Consider the following 25,307-nt stretch of genomic DNA (forward strand, 5'->3'; position numbering starts at 1 on the left):
ATAGCATTTATTAGGCATGTGTGTGACTATTGTGCTAGTTCTGATATTTGCACTCTGTCAGTACTTTTTATACTGTCCACTTTTTTTATTTTCTCATATCTTCTGAGGGTTACCCTCTAAGGTCACATATACACAGTGTTATCACTCTAGGTTTTCCTTGGTTGAATTCACCTAGTGTGCACGGTTTCCCCCCCCCCCCCCCCTTTGTTGGGTGTGTTTGCCTTATGTCCAAATGGGGGCGCAACCAGACAGAGTCCCCCCAGCTCCTGTCTTGCAAGAGCTGCGCAGCGGGCCTGTCTGAACATAATGTTATCCAGGATGGGCTATGTGTCAATTGCTTTATCCCCCCTGGCCAGTCCTCTGCCACAATGGTTTCTCAACAACCTCCCTGGGCACCCTGGAGGATCGCATGCCTTCCCAAATAGCACCCCCTGTAGTCCAGTCCCCTCCACCCTGGGTGGATGCTCTGTCGACCACGGTGCAGATCTTGCAGCAGACTATGGTGGCTATGCAAAAGCTGCTGCCTAATGCTGTGCAACCAAGTAGACCCCTGCTAACACCATTGCTCCCCGTAACACAAGATGAGACAGATGATGACGGATATGATAATGATAATGGGGATGATGATATCAATCTTGATGACGATCAGGATGAGATCCTATGCCTACTGACACTCCTGCTTCCCAAGCAGAGACTCCTGACGTGGCAGCTCTCATTCACGCAAACCGTGAAGTGCTATTATCAGACTCAGACAAGCCTGAACCTACTGCAAAAACCAGAGACGTTTTTAAAAAGCAGTAGGTGATCAAGGCCGAATTTCCTCACTCTGATCACTTAACGGAGATCAGAACGGATCAATGTGAGGCTTTGGGAAAAAGGTCCAATATCCCTAGAAAGTTATAGTCCAGATATCCATTTCCTCCTGAGGATTGTAAACCATGGGAGATTCCTCCTCCGGTGGATTCCCACGTGACCAGGTTAATAAAACCCTTGGCCCTCCCGGTTACCTCAGGGTCGGTTTTGAAGGACCCTATGGACAGGCGCTTGGAGCAGTCTCTTAGGGCCATATTTTCATTCTCTGGCGCAGTCCAGAGGCCCACTATAGCGGCAAACTGGGCGGCAAAAGCCATCTTGCTGTGGGTTCAGGTAGTGGAAGACGAGCTCTCTCCAGATGCTTATGAGGATGACAAAATATGTGTGCATCACATAAAACAGGCGGCATTATATATCATGGAAGCTATGTCCGACGCAGGCTCCTTAGCAGCCAAGAAGTCTGCCAGCTCCGTTCAGGCCCGCCGCATCATTTGGCTCAGGTCATGGAAAGCGGACCTGGAATCCAAGAAGACCTTGGAATTGTTGCCCTTTAAGGGCGAGAATTTATTTGGGGAGGAGCTTAATAAGATTGCAGCCTCTCTGGCAGCTGCCAAAACAGCTGGTCTCCCTACAGCTCTGCCACAGAAACCTTGGACCTCCTCCTTTCGGTCCTATCGCCCCCAAGGAAAAGTCAGGGGTCAATCCTACCCCAGGAATGCTCCTTCCAGCAAGGCAGGCAAGGCAAAGCCTAAGCAGGCCTGGGCCACTAGACAGGCCCCTGCCAAACCCGACAAGCCCTCTGCATGACTGGACCCGCCTCCCGCAGGAGGATCCCCAGGTGGGAGGCAGACTTCTCCGCTTTGCTCACCAATGGTTATCTACAACAACGGATGCCTGGGTGAGGGAAGTAGTGTTTTGAGGATACTCCATTTCATTCAAAAAGCCTCCCCCATGTAAGTTTTTCAGCACGGGTCTTCCTCACAACCCACACAAAGCAGAACATTTACTAAAGATCCTGCACTCTCTCACAGTCTAGAGTTCTAATCCCAGTCCCTCCACAAGAGAAAGGACTCAGTTTCTACTCGACCCTCTTCCTGGTTCCAAAACCAAACGGAACATACAGGCCCATCCTGAACCTAAAATCACTCAACAAAGTGGTAAAGGTTTCAAAATTCCAGATGGAGACTCTGAGGACAATAATCTTAGCCCTGGAAGAGGGGGATTATATTGTCTCGCTAGACATTCGGGACGCTTACTTACATGTCCCCATTCTGCAAGCACACCAGAAGTATCTAAGGTTTGCTATTCAGAACAGTCACTTTCAATTCCAGGCCATTCCATTCGGCTTGGCCACAGCTCCCAGGATTTTCACAAAAATGATGGCAGTCATGGCAGAAAAACTTCACCGACTGGGAATCTGAGTATTCCCTTACCTGGACGACCTCCTATTGGTGGCCAAGTCTCCAGAGGTTCTGTTATCACACCTTCTGATAACGATCATGACACTTCAGGTACACGGGTGGCTCCTAAATTGGGAGAAATCTTCACTGATCCCTTCTCAGCAAATGCTGCATCTGGGAGCTCTGTTGGATACCCAGTCCTTAAGGATGTCGCTTCCCGGAGACAAGGACAATTCTCTGCAACATCGCATCTAGTCGTTTGTACAGAGCCCAAGAGTCTCAGGCCACTGGGCAATGAGAATCTTGGGCCTCATGGTATCAACATTCGATATGGTGGAGTGGGCTCAATTCCATTCTCGTCCCCTCCAACACCTCATCTTGGCAAAGTGGGACGGTCTACCTCACCACATCAGGTCCACATTCCTCACACTGTATCAGGAGGTGAAAACCTCTCTTCAATGGTGGCTTCAGACAGACCACTTGACTCAAGGCCGCCCCTTCTTGTTCACGGAGTGGACCATTCTCACGACCGACGCCAGTCTTCAAGGCTGGGGGGCGGTAGTAGGATCCCAATCCTTGCAAGGTGTGTGGGCCACTCCGGAAACCCGTCTGTCCATCAACGTACTGGAACTCCGGGCAGTTTTCAACGCCCTGATCAGTTCACAGGACCTGCTCCAAGGGAAACCTGTGCAGATCAGGTCGGACAACGCCACGGCTGTGGCATACATAAATCGCCAGGCAGGTACTCACAGTGCAGCTGCTCTCTAAGAGGTGTCCAAGATCCTTGCTTGGGCAGAACAGCACCTTCTGGCTCTGTCGGCTGTCTTCCTCCCAGGTGTCCAAAATTGGGAGGCAGACTTCCTGAGCCACCAAGATATCCATCCGGGGGAGTGGTCACTCCACCCAGAGGTGTTTGCTATCTCGACAGAACGTTGGGGCCTACTGGACGTGGACCTTATGGCGTCCAGACACAACAACAAAGTGTCTAACTTCGGGTCGAGGTCCAGGGATCCTCAAGCCTGCTTCACGGATGCCCTATCTGTTCCATGGACGTTTTATCTTCCATACGCCTTTCCACCAATCAACATGATTCCCAGAGTAATCAGGAACCTCATCCTAGTAGCTCCGGCCTGGGCTCGCAGGCACTGGTATGTCGACCTCCAACAGATGTCACACCAACCTCCATTCCTCTTACCCCTTCGGGTGGACTTGCTGACTCAGGGACCTCGTCTACACCAGGACCCTCAGCGGCTGTCTTTGACGGCGTGGCACTTCTCTGCCTTACTGAAACGCAAGGGTTTCTCTTCCAGAGTAGCGAGGACCATGATTCAGACGCGCAAGCCAGCATCTTCCCGGATTTATTACCGGATATGGCACTCCTACTTCTTCAAGGTTGCCAGAATGCTGGCATTCCTACAGAAGGGCCTAGACATGGGGCTGAGACTGGCGTCTTTAAAAGTCCAGGTCTCAGCTTTATCTGTTTGGTTCCAGAAGAAAATTGCCTTCCTATCAGATGTTCGTAGGTTCTTACAAGGGGTACTACATGTCCAGCCTCCGTATGTACCTCCTACAACACCTTGGGACCGGTCACTCGTGTTACAGGCCCTCACCAAGCCTCCTTTTGAACTGCTAATTGCGGCTGATTTCAAGGGGCTGACTGCCAAGGCAATATTCCTTTTGCCCGTCGCTTCCGCCCAAAGAGTTTCAGACCTGTCAGCTCTCTCTTGCAAATCACCTTTCCTCATATTTCATTCAGATAGGTCGGTGTTGAGGACAAAACCATCTTACCTTCCGAAGGTTGTCTCCAAGTTTCACCTTGAAAAGGAGATTGTGGTCCCTGCGTTCACTGCTGAGGGTCTCTCGCCAGACAAACGCTTGCTGGATGTGGTCAGGGCTCTGACCATTTATGTTGACCGTACCAAGATGGTCAGAAGATCTGACTCCCTTTTGTGCTTTATGGATTCTGCAAAAAGGGTTGGCCAGCGGGCAAACAAACAATTGCTCGATGGATTCGCATGGCTATCCAGAAGGCTTATCAACAGGCCAATCTACCTATTCCTGTTTCCATTAAAGCGCACTCTACCAGAGCGGTTGACCCATCATGGGCAGCACACCAAGGTGCATCTGCCGAACAGCTGTGCAAGGCTGCAACGTGGTCATCTGTCAATACTTTTATTAGATTCTATGCTTTTGACACGTTCGCCTTCCAGGATGCCTCCTTCGGTCATCGGGTACTTCTGACACCTCAGGCAAATTCCCTCCCTTTGAGACATCCCCGATGTCCCCTGTGGGACCCATGGACCCTGAAAAGGAAAAGTTATGGTAGACCTACCTTTGTTAACTTCCTTTCCTTGAAGTCCATGGGAACCACATGGTGCCCTCCCTTTAATTTGTTCCTGAGGTATCCCTATGTGTGATATACTGCACTGTGACCTGTAACGACCATAACCTTGTCCATGTGCCGTGATGTGTATGTAAGAGTATTTGGGAATGTGTTCTCTGTCCTCTTCTTTTCTCCGCTTCCTGCTTATGGCTTTGTACCAAAACTGAGCTAGATGAGCCTGGAGGTGGGGTTGCAGGGGAGAGGGCCCTAAGCATCCTGGGAAAACTTAAAAGAGCTTCGCTGATTGGTGCCCCAGAACCCCTGGATCTGCCTACAACCCCGATGTCCCCTGTGGTTCCCATGGACTTCAAGGAAAGGAAGTTAACAAAAAGGTAGGTCTACCATAACTTTCCCTATCCATATATCGGTCAGGATTGATCCCACTGTACACTGATAGTGGGTATCTGATCTGGCAGGTGACACCTACTGATAGTATCAGTGTCCCTTAGCCAGTCAGCGTTAATCACAGTATGCACTAATAGCACGTATCTATTGTGGCAGGTACACCGCTGATAAAATCAGTGTGTTTCTGCCTGTCAGACACACTTAGCCGGATAGATCACTCATTATTTACAGAGGCGGGCAACAATAAGGGATTTTTTGAATTAACTATGCGCTAATCGCTGCCCTGGATACTGTCAGATTGTATGAATCACCTTATATACAAGACAGACACAAAAAAAAAAAGAAATACCGACATTTTCCTTTGGGCGCTGATCAGAGCTTAATTTCATTGGACTGATACCCAAAATACAGAAATGGAAAAAAACACAATAGTGTTATACCGTTTTAACAGATTTTAAAAAGAGATACATTTTACAATTAAATCCCTCATATGCATAAGGGGGACTCGTACCCTGTGGATTGGTCTACTGTTAAAAGGTAGACCCAGACTGTCACGTCACTGTCAGATTACCCAGGTATCCACTCTTATTTGCAGCATATGAAACAATAAAAAAAGCTGGTATGGTGTAATACCGCTTTATTCACATACAGTTTAAAACACAAACAAGGGGGTTAAAACAGCAGACTCTCACCGAGTATAAATGTCTACACAACAGATGCAGACAAATAGGCAGATGGAACAATGTAAGTGTGAACATTGCTCTAATAGGAGCAGTCAGGCATATCAAACATGGGTATGTTAGGAAATACACGTGGAACGCCACACGCCGCTGATGGTCGACGCGCACTTCGCTGTGCCGCTTTCTCAGGGCCACTCTTACATTTTATGTGTACATTTCTCCTTCGGTGCATCACACCGTGACAATTCTTCTTCATTATATACTTTATATTATTACATGGTAATATATTGTGTAACCCCCATATCTCAGTGATGACTATATGATGTGAGTATATCATATTTATACCAACATTTCTACATATGTTCAGAATATTGAAGCCAGCCTGTACCATGTGCCTCATCTCCGGGGTATTACATTACACCTGTGTGTGGATTTTCTGGTGTATAACAAGATATCCTTTCTTTATATAACATTTCCCACACTCAGAACATTCATACGGCTTCCCCCCCTGTGTGAGTTCTCTGATGTCTAACCAGATTTCCTTTCACTGCAAAACATTTCCCAGAGTCAGAACACGAAAATGGCTTCTCCCCTGTGTGAGTTCTCTGATGTATAACAAGATCTCCTTTCAATGTAAAACGTTTCTCACATTCAGAACATGGAAACGGCTTCTCCCCTGTGTGGATTAGATGATGTCTATTAAGGTGGTCTTTCAAGGTAAAACATTTTCCACACTCAGAACATGGAAACAGATTTTTCACAGTGTGAGTTCTTTGATGTAGGACAAGAAGTGATTTTTTAGTATCACATTTCTCACCTTCAGAACATGCATACAGATTCTCCCCTGTGTGGGTTCTCTGATGTCGGTCACGATGTGATTTTTGCGTATAAGATTTCCCACACCCAGAACATGCATACGGCTTCTCCCCTGTGTGGGTTCTCTGATGTATAACAAGACTTGTATTCACTGCAAAACATTTCTCACATTCAGAACATGGAAATGGCTTCTCCCCTGTGTGAGTTCTCTGATGTCTAACAAGATCTCCTTTCAATGTAAAACGTTTCTCACATTCAGAACATGGAAACGGCTTCTCCCCTGTGTGGATTAGATGATGTCTATTAAGGTGGCCTTTCAAGGTAAAACATTTTCCACACTCAGAACATGGAAACAGATTTTTCCCAGTGTGAGTTCTTTGATGTAGGACAAGAAGTGATTTTTTAGTATCACATTTCTCACCTTCAGAACATGCATACAGATTCTCCCCTGTGTGGGTTCTCTGATGTTGGTCACGATGTGATTTTTGCGTATAAGATTTCCCACACCCAGAACATGCATACGGCTTCTCCCCTGTGTGGGTTCTCTGATGCCTACAAAGATCTCGTTTTTGCGCAAAACATTTCCCACACTCAGAACATGGAAATGGCTTCTCCCCTGTGTGAGTTTTCTGATGTTTACCAAGATCTCCTTTCAATGCAAAACATTTCTCACACTCAAAACACTGAAATGGCTTCTCTCCTGTGTGAGTTCTCTGATGTCCAAGAAGACCTGATTTCTGTGTAAAACATTTCCCACACTCAGAGCATGGAAAGACCATTTCCCCTGTGTGCATTCGCTGATGTAGGACAAGACCTGTTTTACTGGTAAAACTATTTCCACATTCAGAGCATGAAAATGGTTTCTCACCCGTGTGACTTCTCTGATGTATAACAAGTTGTGATTTATGATTAAAACATTTCCCACACTCAGAACATGGAAACGGCTTCTCCCCTGTGTGAGTTCTCTGATGCTTAACGAGAACTCCTTTAAATGCAAAACATTTCCCACATTCAGAGCATGGAAATGGCTTCTCCCCTGTGTGAATTCTCTGATGCTTAACGAGAACTCCTTTAAATGCAAAACATTTCCCACACTCAGAGCATGGGAATGGCCTCTCCCCTGTGTGAGTTCTCTGATGTGCAACTAACTTTGACTTACACAGAAAATGCTGATCACATTCACAACAGGCAAATATTTTGTGAGCTGTACCAGGTGTACCAACATCCGAGTCATCAGTGGTACATTCCTCACTATCGGATGGATCAGGCGATGTATTTGCACTGTGATGGACTGAATGTATAGTTAGAGGAATGCGGTTTTCTCCTGGAGAACTTCCTGTGAGGTCATCTTCTATTTTCAAATCTAAAAAATAAAAAGGGGGGGGGGGGTGTTATCAGACAAAGTTCTTCCTAAAATATATACATGGAAATACAGATGTAGCGCCACTCATTTCAGCCTACCTATGGCGCCATGGCGGCCCATGGCGCAAGGCGTTGCTGTACATTTTAACAGCTTGGCAATTGGCGGTGGCGTTGCCGGATGAGTGCAATACCAGTGATCATTCACCAGATGTCACTTTTTGAAATCTTCACTGCGCACGTGTGAAATGTGTGCTGCAGCGTGTACATGAAGGGACTACAGTATTAAAAAGCTCTGTAGCGCAGGAACGCTAATACTGTACTGTGCAGTAAATTACAGTACTGTAGATGGACACTAATAAATACAATTACATTGAAGTGCGTATCATTACACTATTTTATAACTTGCTATGGGCACTGACGCTAATGCGTTTCATTGGTTTGATTGAAAAGGCGCTAACATAAATCTTAAGTGGAAGCTTTGGCCGCTCTTATGAAGAACCAGGAGGGAGGTGAACAAGGAAGCCTGCTTGATAACTGACCGCAACTATCGGCTGGCAATAGTCTGCGTGGTAGCAGACCAACCCCTCTTAGGAATTCTCTAGTGGATAAAGAGAGAGTCAGATCGCCGAAGTGTTCCTGCATGATGTACCTAGACGTGCAAAGCACAGCCCACATCCAGTTGATTGCTGCCTAGGAGAGACCACCGGCCTACAAAGGGCAGGGGATCACTATCTCCTGGATGACTTGAAATTCAGCAACCACCTTGTGAGGTGTAAAGTAATGTTTGAAAGAATCTATGAGACCTATGAGAATGAAAGACTACGAAAGGTGACTGACCTGACAGAGCGTACCGGGCAGAAACCCAGCAGCAACGGTCAACAGGAAAACCGTTGTCCCAGTTAGCCAGTAAAGAGCCCTGAAGGTCCTAAAGAATCAGAGAAAGATCCTACCAAACCACCAGGTTTGTAACAAACGAAGGTTGGAGGTGCTTGTGTATTATAGTCTTGGACATTCCTGTGTCCAAGACTTCTCTGGCGCTTCCCCCCTGCACTGGAACAATCTCCCACCACCCATCAGGCTTTCTGATTCCCTTACCTCCTTCAAGCGCTCCCTCAAAACCCACTTTTTTCGACTAGCCTATCCCTCCTCCTAACCTCTTTTGATCCTCCTATCCTGCCTCCGTTCCTACTTATCCTATTGTATTTTGTTCATCCACCCACCTATTTTTAGTCTGGTAACTCTTATGAGTAGGGTCCTCCTTCCTCACGTACTCACCCTACCTCATTACATCACCAGTGCTCCTGCCCTGTTCTTCCCTTCCTCTACTTCATCTTCAGTCTCCTCGACAATTTCCACACCTACTTCTGAACTGATGCTGATTTTAGTTCTACCAGCTATACCCCTATTTATACTGTATTTTTCAACACACCCTGTACGTTACCTTGTAATTTGTTTTTTGTTTGCTATGTACGGCGCTGCGGACACTTTGCGGCGCATTATAAATAAACGTACTACTACTACTACTACTATAGTGGCGCCCATCGCATACCAAAAGGTATGCGATGCGATATTGCGCGATATTGTACAATGTCATACAATTTTAAAATTGTATGACATTGTATATGGCATGCGATGCGATTAAAAATTGTATAAGCACCCTAATGGGTGCTTACAATGTTAAATGCACCCCCACGCCACCCCCCCCCCCCCACTATAAACGTGAACCCGAAGCGTGGCGAGCGCAGCACGGCGGTACGCGTCCTCCGACCTTTTCATACCCCACTATCCACGTCGGCGTGGAGTTGAGAATAGAAAGTGTGGCGAGCCTGAAGCGTGGCGAGCCCCGCGAGGGGACGTGGATACCTGTGAAGCCCGCGAAGGGACGTGGATACCTGTGAAGGTATCCGCGTCCGGTCGCCACGCTTCGGGCACGGTGGCTCGCCACACTTTCTATTCTCAACTCCACGCCGACGTGGATAGTGGGGGTATGAAAAGGTCGGAGGACGCGTACCGCTGCGCTCGCCACGCTTCGGGTTTACGTTTATAGTGGAGGGGTGGCATGGGGGTGCATTTAACATTGTAAGCACCTATTTGGGTGCGTAAAAGCACCCTTTAGGGTGCTTATACAATGTTTCATCGCATAGGGGGCAAAAATCGCGTTGCATCGCATGCCATCGGGTGCATGGCATGCGATAAAAACATTGCGCGATGAACATCGGAGATCGTGCAACAAAGCTCATCGCCTGCGGAATAAAAAGGAGAGCCGAGCCCTGTCCCTTTAAGGAAGACAGGCAGAGGCCAGCCCCCACTACTTTTACCGAGTTGATTTTATATAGTGTGGCGAGCGCAGCGAGCCCCGCGAGGGTACGCGCATTACTTCCCAGGCATTACGCGTGCGCTCGCCACGCTTCGGGCTCGCCACACTATATAAAGTCAACTCTACGTGGATAGTGGGGGTATGAAAAGGTTGGAGGACGCGTACCGCCGCCCCTCGCTGCGCTTGCCACACTTCGGTTTGGCGTTAACAATGGGGGGGCATTTGACATACAAATTACCCATCAGGGTGGGTATACAATCAAAAATCGGGTATGGGGGGCCATTTAACATTGGTTCCTATGTAAAATCGGGTCCATCGCATTGGTCGCATCGCATGCCATTATAATGGCATACAATGGACCCGATTTTACATAGGAATTTAACATTACATACAATGCATACGATGTAAAATCGGGTCGTCGCATTGCGTGCAATTATAATGGATCCGATTTTAGTTAATTTTATTATGAAGCCTCTAATTACTGCTTTATGAGCTTCCCATATTATTGCGGGTGGCATGTCTGCTGTATTATTAATTTTGAAATATTCCATTAAAGCCTTTTCTATCTCCATTTTATGATCTTGTTTAGAGAGGATTAGTGAATTAAGTCTCCACTTATAACCTGTTGTATCTGTATTACCCAGCTGAATGGATAATGAAACAGCCATGTGGTCTGACCAGACCACAGGAGTGACCCATGCTTTCAAAAGGTCCCCAGTTAGTTTTGCGTCTACAAAAAACACATCCAGCCTGGAATATACTTTGTGGGGAATTGAATAATGGGTATAAGTGCGCTCATTAGGGTATAAAACCCTCCAGGCGTCATATAGGTTATTTGATGTAATATTCTCCTTTAGCCTTTTGGATTCGCTAATTACTGAGTGGCTTGGTGAATTTATTGCTTCTCTATCCCTCTTAAGATCCATAATTGCATTAAAGTCACCCCCAATAATTATTTTGCCCTTTGCTATTTTATTAAAGTGCTTAAAAAAATCTGCATGGAAGCTCTTTTGTTCCGCATTTGGGGTATAGACTGACGCAATTGTTATCAGATTGTTAACAATTGAGAGAACTAAAGGTGAACATACACGTTACAATTTTTGTATACAATATTGTATACAATATCGCATCTCATCAAATCTCGGTTTTGCGATAAGATGAGATCTAGTACAAAAAGTATGTACTGCACATACTTTTTGTACTAGATCTCATCTCATCGCAAAACCGATATGCAATGAGATGCGATATTGTATACACAATATTGTATACAATAATTGTAACATGTATGGGCACCTTGAGATATTAAATCGTCCTCTAGGGTCAGAATAAGAGTGTTCAATTTTATAAGATAGAGACTTATGTAGCAAGATAGCTGTGCCTTTTTTCTTTTTTTCAAAAGTTGCGTAATATACATCTGGAAACATCTGTGAGGACAACGAGGGGTGATCTTTTTTGAAATGGGTTTCTTGCAACAGTAGGATCTTTACGTTCTGTTTTTAAAAAAAAATTGCACCACCATCGCCCTTTTACGTGGTGAATTAAGGCCATTAACGTTCAATGACATTATATTCAGAGTCATGGAGGGAACCAACAGTGAGTTCTGAGTGGAGTCTGAATACCATTTTGTTTGCTCTTCGCCTGCGAGCCACCCTAAGGGGAGGGGGATTACAGTAAGGACCTTTGAAAAAAAAAAAACATAAAATAGACGAACAAAACTTAAAACATTCAAAGGATGATGCGTCTCTGCGCATCCTTATAGCCATTACATTTTCATAAACGGCTGACCAAACTGTACCTATGGGGATCTACGCCACCATACAGTTTGGGGACTCACCAGGAAGGTAAGGTAGAAGTAAAAGAGAAGTATATTTAGCCTACCCACACTGGCTTCTGCTTACCAAATTCTAAGTCTTCCGACTAAGCGAAAGAGAGAAGAGAAAAAAATAAATAAAATAAAAGGTTTATTATGGTCTATAACTACGTAAGTCTGTGGACCGTGGTTATCCCTATTCACAGAGCAGCCCTAACAGAGTGTTTATCTATATTAGTGTGATTGAAGGAGGGGATATAAAGACTGATAAACACCCTCTTACATACTGTGCGTGTGATAGTTTAATATTTTGGGCAGTATTCAATGAGAAAAATTCTCTGTTTTATGGCAAATTTGTGCTTTTTTCATGTTGGACGGAGAATTTTGGTCTCAAAAAGTGAACCACCCTATTCAATGTGATATTTTCGCCGTCTTTCTAAGTGATTTTCGCCGTGTCTCTCCATGTAGCAATTCTCCATCTTTTCATGGAGAACTGGAATGTGAACTTTTAAAATAAAATGTATTTTTTTTTTAATTTTGGTGTCAAAAATCAGGAATTTTATTATGTGAAGGGGCATGTTATTTTTATTCATGTGCTTATAGCACGTTAATATATATTTAATTACAAAATTATTATTATTATTTTTTTTTACACATAGCAGCCATCAAATACCTTAATTATTACCTATAATGCATTGGTACATATTTTCTATACTATACTTTATAGTTTTTCACAACTCTTTCCCCTCAAAATATTCATCTGTGGTCGGGTTATCATTGAAAGGAAAGTGTGAAACTTGTACCACCCCTACTACCAAAAAAAATAAAAATAAAAAATAACGGGAGGCAAATATATACTAATAGCATTTTTTAATCCAGACCGTGCTAGGTGGTTTATCTGGCTCTGATATCTTTTTAGTTTCCTTTGAACTTAAAGCTTGGGGCCCACTACACAGGCCTAGCCCTTTAAGAATCTCAGCACCAGTTTCTAAGTCACGTAAGGTGTATTTTCTTCCATCATGAGAGAAATGTAAAGCAAATGGGAAACCCCATCTATATGCGAGTTTTTGTTTGTCTTGTTATATTTCCCATCTCTCTCCTTTTTCTCAAAGTTGCTGGCGCCAAATCTTGAAAGATTAGAATAGAGGAGTCTCTATACTGAATTGATGGAGTCACTCTACTAATGTCCAGAATTTTCGTTTTGATGAAATCGTAGTGTACACGGATTATAATATCTCTTGGTGGCTGGTGAGTTGAAGGTGGGGCTCTCAGAGCTCTATGGGCTAGGTCTAATATTAACCGGTCTTCTTTGCAATCAGGTAGTATATGCTGCAAAAGGCCTTTTAAATAAACTGGTAAGCTTTGGTTATCAATTGACTCTGGAACATTACGAATACGCAAATTTTGCCTTCTAGACCTATTTTCCAGATCCTCTACTTGGTCTTTAAGTAAGGTTATTTCTGCTTTCATGTCCACGGCTTCCTGGGAGAGACCTTTCTGGAAATTACATAATTTATCTGACTTTTGTTCCAGCAAATCTATCCGAGACCCTAAGGCCGTCAGATCACTTTTCAACTCTGAGACTGCCGCCTTCAATTCTGTTTTAAATGAAATAGTAATTCTTTGTATGAGCGAATCGTATGGGTCAGTATCTGCCAGATGAGATGAATCAGAGTGTGATATTGAGCTTGAGGGGTTCAGTAGAGGCTCAGGTGAGGATGGTTGCTGAGTTGATATTTCCACTTTTGACCTCACCACCTGCTTACTCTTTATCAAATGCTTAAACTCTTAGTTCTCTCCCGCTTCTCCTCTCTTCACCTTTTACTTATGTGGGTAGATTTAAGTTCTCATTTATTTTGTCATTCTACCATTAATGCTGGCAGATCCAGTAAAGCCTGAACCTGTTTATTAAAGTTGTGTCCGGGACCATATTAGAACACAGCTTCGTTTTTAGTATTCACTCTGACAGAAGGGTACGGTGAGTGGACCTTTGAGCTACTAAGTCAAGCTATATTTTATCAGTAGTGAACTGTAAATATAGCACTCTGAAAGATCTTTAAAGTCTCAGGTACTCAAAAAAAAAAAGCCGTCAGGTCTGAGTCTCTCCTACTTTCCTTTGCCTCTTATAGATTCCTTTAGTCAAGACTCTCAACAGCCCGAGACGTGTGCAAAAAAATTCAAGCCAAGTACCACTCACCACCGCGGGTTAACTCGATCTTGCCGAGGCACCAGGTTATCTCGGCTCCTTAACCTGCTCTCTCCCTTCTCACGGCCTGGTTACCGGATTGCAGTGTGTTAACTCCTGTTGTAGGCTTGTATCCCGTCCACTTAGATTAGTATATGCACCCTCGTTCTGGTCGCACTTCCACTGCTTCGTTGTGTGCTCTCGGTCACCTTCACGGCACTTCTCAAAATACTGTCAACAGCTCAGCTCAGTATGCAGATAGCTGCACACAGTGATAGTAACACTGGCAGCGGCTTTCTGTGATGTGGCGCAGTGTCGCTGTACTCCAGTCGCCGCCTCTCTTCTCCCTCCTCTGCCTCAACCCGCAGTGCCCGAACCAAGCCGGGCACCCGGCTCCGAGACTAGAGCTTTGGAGTGACAGCGTGCGTCCGTGCGGAGTCCGCTAAACTCAAGCCGCCGCACCTCTTCTCCTCCCAGTCCTCTGCCTCAGCCTGCAGTAACCGAATCATGCCAGGTACCCGGCTCCGAGGCTAGTAAGTCGGGTCCCTGGGCTCCAGCCAGCAAACGTCCCGGCTCGTGGATCATGCATGAGACTGCGCAGCGTGCGGCTTCGACTTCCGGCCACTCCCCCCCGATTCAGAAGAACGGTATTTTGCACATGAATAAAAATTATTCTTACTGTTTTTATGATCACTGGTCAGTAATTTTTTATACTGATTTTGTTATAATTCATTTTATTTTTATTACTGCTATTGTTTATTTCTCTATACTTATTATTTATTGTGGAAGTTTTTATATATGCGTGTCTCCTATCAAGTGAGGTTATTTGAAATTCTTCGTGGAGTGAAAATGAATGTACTGTATACATATTTAATTATTGTGATAATAAATTGTATAGAGATTATTATCTATGCATACTCTATCTATAGTGTGATCTGAAATATAACTTATTATGTGAAGTGGGCCAGTGAATGGTCATGAGGGGGCCAGTGATAAAGAGAGGAGGAAAAAGACTGTTTCCTTCTCATAGTGAGCAAAATAAATCCATTGGTGAAACTAATAATTAAGTGATACAAACTGTGTGACGGAAACATTTACTGACTTCATATCCTTATAGTTGTTTTTATCCTCATTATTGGTGTATAATTAGTATGAACTCTTTTAGCTAATTTGATATTCAATGTAATTTTAATTTTAAGATGTGGGAGGTTCCCCCTGGCCTGCGCATGGATGTTTATGTAAAACATCCCTTCGCTTGTCGGGTGAACTAACCCGGCGAACATCCCTTCGCTTGTCGGGTGAACTAACCCGGCGTATGAATGGAGGGTCGGCGTACTATCATTCGCAGGGCGGGTTCAGGTTGACTCGCAACGGTGCACGTCAACCAGAATAACCCCCTAAATGTGCATTTTAGTTACATACCTAAAATTATATTAAAGCAAAACATGACATTGCTGATGTGCACTGATCCCTGGGGTGTACGACACTTCTAGATGTGTGTGAGTGTGAGTCTGTGCAGGAAGGGCTCCGAGGCAGCGGGTGCATCTTATTCCCCTCGTTGAGGTCTGTTGTGCTTCCTCTGTGCCACTGGTCTATAATGTACCAATTCCTGTGCAGTTACTCGCAGCCAACTATCTCTAATACAATGACAGCGGATTATAGTTGTGTCTGCGCTATGACTAATATGCAGAATATACAGTAATATACAGTACGCTACAGCTCTCAGGCAGATACGTCTCCCTTATTCCTACTGACAGAGGAGGGGGCGGGGTAAGAGATTAGGACAGTGACAGAGGAGGCGGGCGGGATAAGAGATTAGGACAGTGACAGAGGAGGCGGGCGGGGTAAGAGATTAGGGCAGTGACAGAGGAGGGGGCGGGATAAGAGATTAGGGCAGTGACAGAGGAGGGGGCGGGATAAGAGATTAGGGGCAGTGACAGAGGAGGGGGCGGGATAAGAGATTAGGGGCAGTGACAGAGGAGGGGGCGGGATAAGAGATTAGGGGCAGTGACAGAGGAGGGGGCGGGATAAGAGATTAGGGGCAGTGACAGAGGAGGGGGCGGGATAAGAGATTAGGGGCAGTGACAGAGGAGGGGGCGGGATAAGAGATTAGGGGCAGTGACAGAGGAGGGGGCGGGATAAGAGATTAGGGGCAGTGACAGAGGAGGGGGCGGGATAAGAGATGGGTGCAGCACAGTGACAGAGGAGGGGGCAGGATAAGACATTAGGGGCAGTGAAAGAGGAGGGGGCGGGATAAGAGATTAGGGGCAGTGAAAGGAGGGGGCGGGATAAGAGATGGGCGCAGTGAAAGAGGAGGGGGCGGGATAAGAGATTAGGGCAGTGACAGAGAAGGGCGCGGGATAAGAGATTAGGGGCAGTGACAGGAGGGGGCGGGATAAGAGATCAGGTCAGTGACAGAGGAGGGGGCGGGATAAGAGATCAGGTCAGTGACAGAGGAGGGGGCGGGATAAGAGATGGGCGCAGCACAGTGACAGAGGAGGGGGCAGGATAAGACATTAGGGGCAGTGAAAGAGGAGGGGGCGGGATAAGAGATTAGGGGCAGTGAAAGAGGAGGGGGCGGGATAAGAGATGGGCGCAGTGAAAGAGGAGGGGGCGGGATAAGAGATTAGGGCAGTGACAGAGAAGGGGGCGGGATAAGAGATTAGGGGCAGTGACAGGAGGGGGCGGGATAAGAGATTAGGTCAGTGACAGAGGAGGGGGCGGGATAAGAGATCAGGTCAGTGACAGAGGAGGGGGCGGGATAAGAGATCAGGGCAGTGACAGAGGAGGGGGCGGGATAAGAGATCAGGGCAGTGACAGAGGAGGGGGCGGGATAAGAGATCAGGGCAGTGACAGAGGAGGGGGCGGGATAAGAGATTAGGGCAGTGACAGAGGAGGGGGCGGGATAAGAGATTAGGGCAGTGACAGAGGAGGGGGCGGGATAAGAGATTAGGGCAGTGACAGAGGAGGGGGCGGGATAAGAGATTAGGGCAGTGACGGAGGAGGTAGCGGGATAAGAGATTAGGGCAGTGACGGAGGAGGGGGCGGGAGAAGAGATTAGGGCAGTGACGGAGGAGGGGGCGGGATAAGAGATTAGGGGCAGTGACAGAGGAGGGGGCGGGATAAGAGATTAGAGGCAGTGACAGGGGAGGGGGCGGGATAAGAGATTAGGTCAGTGACAGAGGAGGGGGCGGGATAAGAGATTAGGTCAGTGACAGAGGAGGGGGCGGGATAAGAGATGGGCGCAGCACAGTGACAGAGGAGGGGGCGGGATAAGAGATCAGGGCAGTGACAGAGGAGGGGCGGGATAAGAGATCAGGGCAGTGACAGGAGAAGGCGGGATAAGAGATCAGGGCAGTGACAGAGGAGGGGGCGGGATAAGAGATTAGGGCAGTGACGGAGGAGGGGGCGGGAGAAGAGATTAGGGCAGTGACAGAGGAGGGGGCGGGATAAGAGATTAGGGCAGTGGCAGAGGAGGGGGCGGGATAAGAGATTAGGGGCAGTGACAGGAGGGGGCGGGATAACAGATCAGGTCAGTGACAGAGGAGGGGGCGGGGTAAGAGATTAGGGCAGTGACAGAGGAGGGGGCGAGATAAGAGATTAGGGTAGTGACAGAGGAGGGGGCGGGATAAGAGATTAGGGGCAGTGACAGAGGAGGGGGCGGGATAAGAGATTGGGGTAGTGACAGAGGAGGGGGCGAGATAAGAGATTGGGGTAGTGACAGAGGAGGGGGCGGGATAAGAGATTAGGGGCAGTGACAGAGGAGGGGGCGGGATAAGAGATCAGGGCAGTGACAGGAGAAGGCGGGATAAGAGATCAGGGCAGTGACAGGAGAAGGCGGGATAAGAGATCAGGGCAGTGACAGAGGAGGGGGCGGGATAAGAGATTAGGGCAGTGACGGAGGAGGGGGCGGGATAAGAGATTAGGGCAGTGACGGAGGAGGGGGCGGGAGAAGAGATTAGGGCAGTGACAGAGGAGGGGGCGGGATAAGAGATTAGGGCAGTGGCAGAGGAGGGGGCGGGATAAGAGATTAGGGGCGTGGCAGAGGAGGGGGCGGGATAAGAGATTAGGGGCAGTGACAGAGGAGGGGGCGGGATAAGAGATTAGGGGCAGTGACAGAGGAGGGGGCGGGATAAGAGATTAGGAGCAGTGACAGAGGAGGGGGCGGGATAAGAGATCAGGGCTGTGACAGGAGGGGGCGGGATAAGAGATCAGGGCAGTGACAGAGGAGGGGGGCGGGATAACAGATCAGGTCAGTGACAGAGGAGGGGGCGGGGTAAGAGATTAGGGGAGTGACAGAGGAGGGGGCGGGATAACAGATCAGGTCAGTGACAGAGGAGGGGGCGGGGTAAGAGATTAGGGCAGTGACAGGAGGGGGCGAGATAAGAGATTAGGGTAGTGACAGAGGAGGGGGCGGGATAAGAGATTAGGGGCAGTGACAGAGGAGGGGGCGGGATAAGAGATTAGGGGCAGTGACAGAGGAGGGGGCGAGATAAGAGATTGGGGTAGTGACAGAGGAGGGGGCGGGATAAGAGATTAGGGGCAGTGACAGAGGAGGGGGGCGGGATAAGAGATTAGGGGCAACAGACTGATGTAGTGACTGCACATATACAGCTCTTTGTATACGTAGTGGCAGATGTACTAAGCAACCAATCAGCTCCTATCATTTTTCAAACACAGCCCATAACATGGCAGCTAGGATCTGATTGGCTGGTACTATACCACTCCCCTTATATTACTCACCTGTGCTGATACCTGTAGGGATCTCCTCCTCCTTACACGGCTGATCTCCCCTCACATACGTCTCCTCTTCTCCTTCTAGATTCTCCTCTTTAATATTAGTCAGAGCTTCCTCCTATTACCCCACAATACAATGAGATACAGGAGTAATGGTCAGTAATGCAGAATACACAGAAGTCTATCAGTAAGACGCACACAGCCGCTGTACAGCAGGAAGTCACTGGTGTGTGATGGGACCTAATCTCTATCTATGTGATACATGTGCAATGCCATGTATGATCTGTGCACATAACACGGGTCTATGTTACACATAATTACTATGTACAGGCTTTAGTAAAGGGGACATTGGTTTGCAGATTGGGGAAGAGATGGTATTTCCCGGTGTCTGGTTATTACTTAGGCCTAGGTCCTACCTGCTGCCACCCTCGGTCCTATCCCAGCTACAGCACCGGGGATCACATGCCTGCGTTCCCCTGTGGTAGACACCTGCCCCGGGGAGCGCTGTCACCTTGGGGATTATATTCCCCCGGAGTACGGCCATCGGCGTGGAGGACCTACATGACCGCCATATATCCATCAGGGTGATTCCTTGTACAGGGACCAGTGGCAGTTTTACTACCGGACCTTCCATCATCCACCACCAACAGACCCCAGGGATCCTGACTCTCTGATATGTGATGTCGGGTGGAGTGGACGACGTGTAGCGTGACCTAGATCTAGTGCGTGACCTCCCAACATCGGTCCAGGTCCCAGTGAGCCTTTCATTCAGCCATCTCTGATGTCTCGTGGGTCCTCTGCTTGCCCCTGCTAACATGTCCCGTAGTGTTATCCTTGTCTCCCCGGTGCCTCCTATCCCTCCTCATCATACAGCCTTCCCTTTACTCATCTGTAAGGGGAATATTCTTTTATCCCTGGTGCTAATTTGGATGATGAAAATAAACTACTGTCAGTAACGCATTGGTGATACAGGTGACACCGTACAATATTGGGGGGAAATGTTCTAAGATGGGAGTTCACAAGGGAAATTGCAATGGGCAACCAAGGTTCCTGTATTTGTAATAGAGATAAGAGTGATATCACTGTGACGCTCCCAGACCCCCTCACCTCCCCGGTCAGGTCCCTGTGTCAGTAATAGAGATAAGAGTGATGTCGCTGTGACGCTCCCAGACCCCCTCACCTCCCCAGTCAGGTCCCTGTGTCAGTAATATAGATAAGAGTGATGTCGCTGTGACGCTCCCAGACTCCCTCACCTCCCCAGTCAGGTCCCTGTGTCAGTAATAGAGATAAGAGTGATGTCACTGTGACGCCCCCAGACCCCCTCACCTCCCCAGTCAGGTCCATGTATTAGTAATAGAAATAAGAGTGATGTCACATGTGATGCTCCCAGACTCCCTCACCTCCCCAGTCAGGTCCCTGTGTCAGTAATAGAGATAAGAGTGATGTCACTGTGACACTCCCAGACCCCCTCACCTCCCCGGTCAGATCGCTGTGTCAGTAATAGAGATAAGAGTGATGTCACTGTGACGCTCCCAGACCCCCTCACCTCCCCGGTCAGGTCCCTGTGTCAGTAATAGAGATAAGAGTGATGTCACATGTGACCTCTGACCTTGTATATTACCGTTTCCATGATGGCGTCCCTACAGTCCTCTGTGTAACGTCTCTGTGCGCGTCTCCCAGCGTAATCCCTCTGCCAATAGGGGAGAATAAACACACATGTAAACGGAAGCAAAAGAACGGAGCCGTAGCACAATGTGCATAAAGTGACAATAAGCAGCACAAAGTCCCCTAATACCGGGAACACGACCCCCCCACGCTGCATTCTGTAGTAGGGTAGAGGGACTATGGCCGGCGCTAGCGTCCAGTGAGGATGTAATAATACCACAGATACCCCCATTAGGATTAATAACGTATGTACCAATAATTACCCCAAATTACAGGACATAAATGTAAACAAGTTATTGTATACAAACTACATACATAATACACACATATATAGTGATAGCAGGGGTGGTGACAGAGGAAGCTGCTATCAGATCAGCCCTTATTAATCAGTAAGAAAAAGCCAAAACATCGGTGGTAACATCGAAGGTGAAAAGTCAAACGGTTCACCACCATCGGTGGAGCAAGTAGCGGGCATCGTGTATCCTACCATCGATGATCGAGGGCCAGGGCCAGGGCCAGGCCCTACCTCCCCCCAACACACACAGGTGTAACCTGTAATAGGGACTCTGCGGGCTCCTTCTTCCCATCCACCGCACCCAGACCATCCTCATCCTCACACCCCGCCATGCTCACCCCCAGTGCCGCCTCTCCCCCCGCCGGCAGCCGCTCCCCGGGGCTCTGACTCACACACACTGGGCGCCGCCGCCGCCGCCGCTGCTGCTGTCTGCCGGAGACTTCAGTCCGCCGCAGGTTAACATAACGTCAGCACTAGCTGAGTAACAGAAGGTGACGACATTACGCTGGAAGCGTTTCGGTTACTAGAGTAATACGAAGTACAGTTACAAGTGTCCTCACTGAGAACTAGCGGCGGCCATTTTCCTGTAGTCTCCGGCAGAGGACAGCAGCAGGCAGCGGCGGCAGTGGCCAGTGCATACCTCCCAACTGTCACGATTCCGTCGGGACAGTCCCGATTTTCGGGTCCTGTCCCGACGTCCCACCCGCGGCAGGCATTGTCCCGCTGCGGGGGGGTGGCAGTTGGGAGACCCCCCAATGTAGTAGAATAGACGCTGTGCGCATGCGCACAGCGTCTATTCTCGTATGAAAATGAGGTCGCGGCTAATTAGCATAAGCCGCGCCCTCATTTGCATACGCCACGCCCCCTTTTCGGGCGCTCGCGCGGCTTCGCCGCGCGAGTGTCCCTATTTCCTAACATGAAAAGTTGGGAGGTATGCCAGTGTGTGTGAGTCAGAGCCCCGGGGAGCGGCTGCCGGGAGGCGGGGGGAGAGGCGGCACTGGTTGTGAGCATGGCGGGGTGTGAGGATGAGGATGGTCTGGGTGCGGTGGATGGGAAGGAAGATACAGGATACAGCTGTGTCTATAATATGTGTGTAGATTGGAGTTCCATCGATAGTGGTGGTGAGCCATATAGATTCCCCCCATCGATGGTAAACCCGATGTTTTGATATTTATCTCATTTAATATTAAGGGCTCAGCGGCGTAGCTACGTTTTGGGCACCCCCCGGCCGTTAGGGCCCCCCCCCAATCCCCCGCAGCCTTACCTTTCACGCTGGTCCCGGCGGCTCCGTTCTTCTGCTGAGGACCACCACAAAATGTCCGCCCCCATACAGCAGACAGTTTCAGAAATCAGTGTGCTATATGGGGGTGGCCATTTTGTGGTGGTCCTCAGCAGAAGAACGGAGACGCCGGGACCAGCGAAATAGGTAAGCCTGCGGGGGGATTGGGGGGAGGTGTAACTATAGCACCGCAGCCCCCGGCGCCCCCATATGCACAGCGCCCCCCCCCCGCGGTGGCGGGGGCTGCGGTGCTATAGTTACGCCACTGTAAGGGCTGATCTGATGGCAGCTTCCTTCCCCCTAGCAGTGTGTATGTGCTCTGATGGTGCGTTGGATCCGTTGGGATCCTATATCTGACCAATCAGGAGCTTGCGAAATGTATGATTTATGATTGGGGTCCGAGGACTAAGGAGCCCCATTATAGGTTCAGGAATCAACAGAGGATGTTCTCCTCACCTACTATGGTTTCAGAGAAAAATGCATTTGATGCTGAAAATGTCATCAATGTTGTTCAATCAAAACCCCAAAGGGAAATCCCTGGGGATCATCTCAGGTGGGATTATAAGTAGCATTGTCTCCGATGTTGAGGGTCTTGGAGTCACCTCCGATGTTGAGGGTCCCGGAGTGGTACCCGATATTGAGGGTCCCAGAGTGGTACCCGATGCTGAGGGTCCCGGAGAGGTACCCGATGTTGAGGGTCCCGGAGTGGTACCCGATGTTGAGGGTCCCGGAGTGGTCCTGATGTTGAGGGTCCCGGAGTGGTACCCGATGTTGAGGGTCCCGGAGTGGTACCCGATGTTGAGGGTCCCGGAGTGGTACCCGATGTTGAGGGTCCCGGAGTGGTAACATCCCGATGTTGAGGGTCCCGGAGTGGTACCCGATGTTGAGGGTTCCGGAGTGGTACCCGATGTTGAGGGTTCCAGAGTGGTACCCGATGTTGAGGGTCCCGGAGAGGTACCCGATGTTGAGGGCCCCGGAGTGGTACCCGATATTGAGGGTCCCAGAGTGGTACCCGATGTTGAGGGTCCCGGAGTGGTAACATCCCGATGTTGAGGATCCCGGAGTGGTACCCGATGTTGAGGGTCCCGGAGTGGTACCCAATGTTGTGGGTCCCAAAATGGTACCTGATGTCCGGGGCCCGACGGGCGGGTCTGATGTCCAGGGCCCACCAGGTGGGTCCAATGTCCAGAGCCCGTCAGGTGATTCCGATGTCTGGGGCCCGCTGGGCGAGTCCGATGGTGCAGACTTACAGGGGTCCCCAAAGGCTGCAGCCCCGAGTGGGGGCCCAAAAGTCTGTTTCACCCCAGAAGGGGGAAGGTCTGTTTCACCCCAGAAGGGGTTATGGTCTGTCCAGCCCTAGGAAGGGGCTTAGAGTGTCCAGTCCCAGGAGGGTCGTCTGTTCCTGTACCCCAAGGAACCATCTCTTGGCATTACTTCAGATAATCTAGCACTCAATCTCTTATTCTTTTAGGGGGAAGCCTTTTGAGTGGGCTTGTAAGCTAATCAATTCCGAAGACCCAATACTGCGGGATTTCCAGTCATTCTGTAATGCGTTCATTGAAAAATTTGTTTTTAAAGAAAAGGTTTCTGTTTCACAGCTAAGAATCCACAGCAGCCTATTGTTTTGACAGCGGGATGTGCTTTCCTATCTACCTCGTGCAGTCAGTCTCTTGAAGTCTTGACATTGAATCCAGATTCGGATTCCAGTGAAGATGCTAAAGAAAATTAAATACCTTTCATACCTGGTCCTTGTTTCCATAAGGAAGTGTTATCCAAGCCAGACAATCTGATCCCTTCTAGCACCCCTAGACATCGTCAAGGGAAGACTAGGAAAAAGAAGAGAAATAGCATTGATCTGTTTCCTTCAACTGGCTCATCACAATAATTTTTTGTTTTGTGTCCTGTGGCCACTGTCAAGGGGGGCCACTGTCACAAGCTGTTGTCACAGCTTGTGTCTGTTTTGTCTTGTGTTGCTTTTGCTTCCCTTCAGCCAACATCCATGCTCTGAGATATTTTTTGGGAAAGTCTGGATATTGGGGTCAGTTGACCCCTTCTCAAGGGGGTAATGTCATGAGCCAGCAGTGGCTCATTCCTGTTACGTAATTCTGTCTGTTTGCATACTATGTTTTCTGGTGTATGGTGTTTTCACTGTGGAGCTGCAGCCTGACTCCTGTGTCCTCCAGTTGCAGTGCAGCTGTTGTTTAATTAAACCATTAGCTCTGGGCCTTGTGTGTCAGGCTGTTCACCTTTAGTATATATCCTTGTTTAGGGAGCTTGTCAGCCTTGGCTATTCTAATTGGGAGTGTTAAGGTGCGTACACACGTACAGATTTTCATAAATGCATTGTTGCATTTATGAGGTCAGCCAGGACATATAATGTTTAACACCTTCCTGCATTTCTGCACTCATAAGTGTAGCTGGGAATTATTATTTCTATGTATAACATCATCTTGCATTGTTGCATTCACGGTAGTTCGGTGGAAGATTATACCTGTTTTCCATGCCACTGCCTTTTGGTAATTGATCTACGCAGGGGTATCTTAGTGTTCCCTCTAAGCTTCTTTTGCAGGGTGCTGCAGCATGCCCATTTTTAAAAACTCAAAATGCACCCTGCCCTTTTTATGTGTGCACAGGTGACCTGTTATCAGTTCTGATAGGGCAGGTGTGTTTCTACAGAGCCATGCAGCCTATTTTATAGGGTCTGTACAATCGGCCCATAGGGATCTAGGATTGGCTGCTGCTGTCACCTGCTTGTCTTTCTAACTGGTTGATGGGAAACAGGGAGTGATCGAGGTAGACACTCCCATCCGGTCCACCTTCCTGGTCTAAGCATATATTTTAACTTAAAAGTTTAATGGTTACATAAGTCTTCAGGGCTTATGGTTATCTAAAATATGATATTCCTATATTGATGATGCCGCTTTTACGAGTGGTTTGATACTATAAAGCAGGCATGTCCAACGTTGGCCCTCCAGATGTTTTGAAACTACACATCCCAGCATGCTTTGCAATAGTTTTAGCATTCTCTAATAGCAAAACTGTGGCAAAGCATGCTGGGATGTGTAGTTTCACAACATCTGGAGGGCCAACGTTGGACATGCCTGCTATAAAGGAAGCATTGAAGTCATGTTATAATTCCCAGACAGGCTGCCCCCCCCCCCCCCCCCCCCCCAATCAAAAGGCTTTTGTTCACCTGTTTAGACTGGGTACCGATGGTAAC

General features: G+C 48.1%; 2 protein-coding genes across 6 annotated transcripts in view; both read right to left on the reverse strand.

Annotated features, from left to right (window-relative positions):
* LOC146009929 (uncharacterized) overlaps positions 1-25,307 on the reverse strand; it is a 453,438-nt gene that overhangs the window by 363,762 nt on the left and 64,369 nt on the right. The gene's annotated exons all lie outside the window — the stretch shown is intronic.
* The window catches only part of LOC146007363 (uncharacterized), a 45,224-nt gene continuing 20,133 nt past the window's right edge, over positions 217-25,307 (reverse strand). Inside the window, 5 exon segments of the mRNA XM_083145711.1 lie at positions 217-7,800; positions 18,855-18,966; positions 20,458-20,538; positions 21,147-21,247; positions 22,690-23,352. Of these exon segments, the coding sequence (XP_083001837.1) occupies positions 6,113-7,800; positions 18,855-18,966; positions 20,458-20,538; positions 21,147-21,247; positions 22,690-23,352 (2,645 nt within the window). The 3' untranslated portion in view covers positions 217-6,112.

This window comes from Crinia signifera, chromosome 6, assembly GCF_055691185.1.
Source record: "Crinia signifera chromosome 6, ASM5569118v1, whole genome shotgun sequence".
NCBI lineage: Eukaryota > Metazoa > Chordata > Amphibia > Anura > Myobatrachidae > Crinia > Crinia signifera.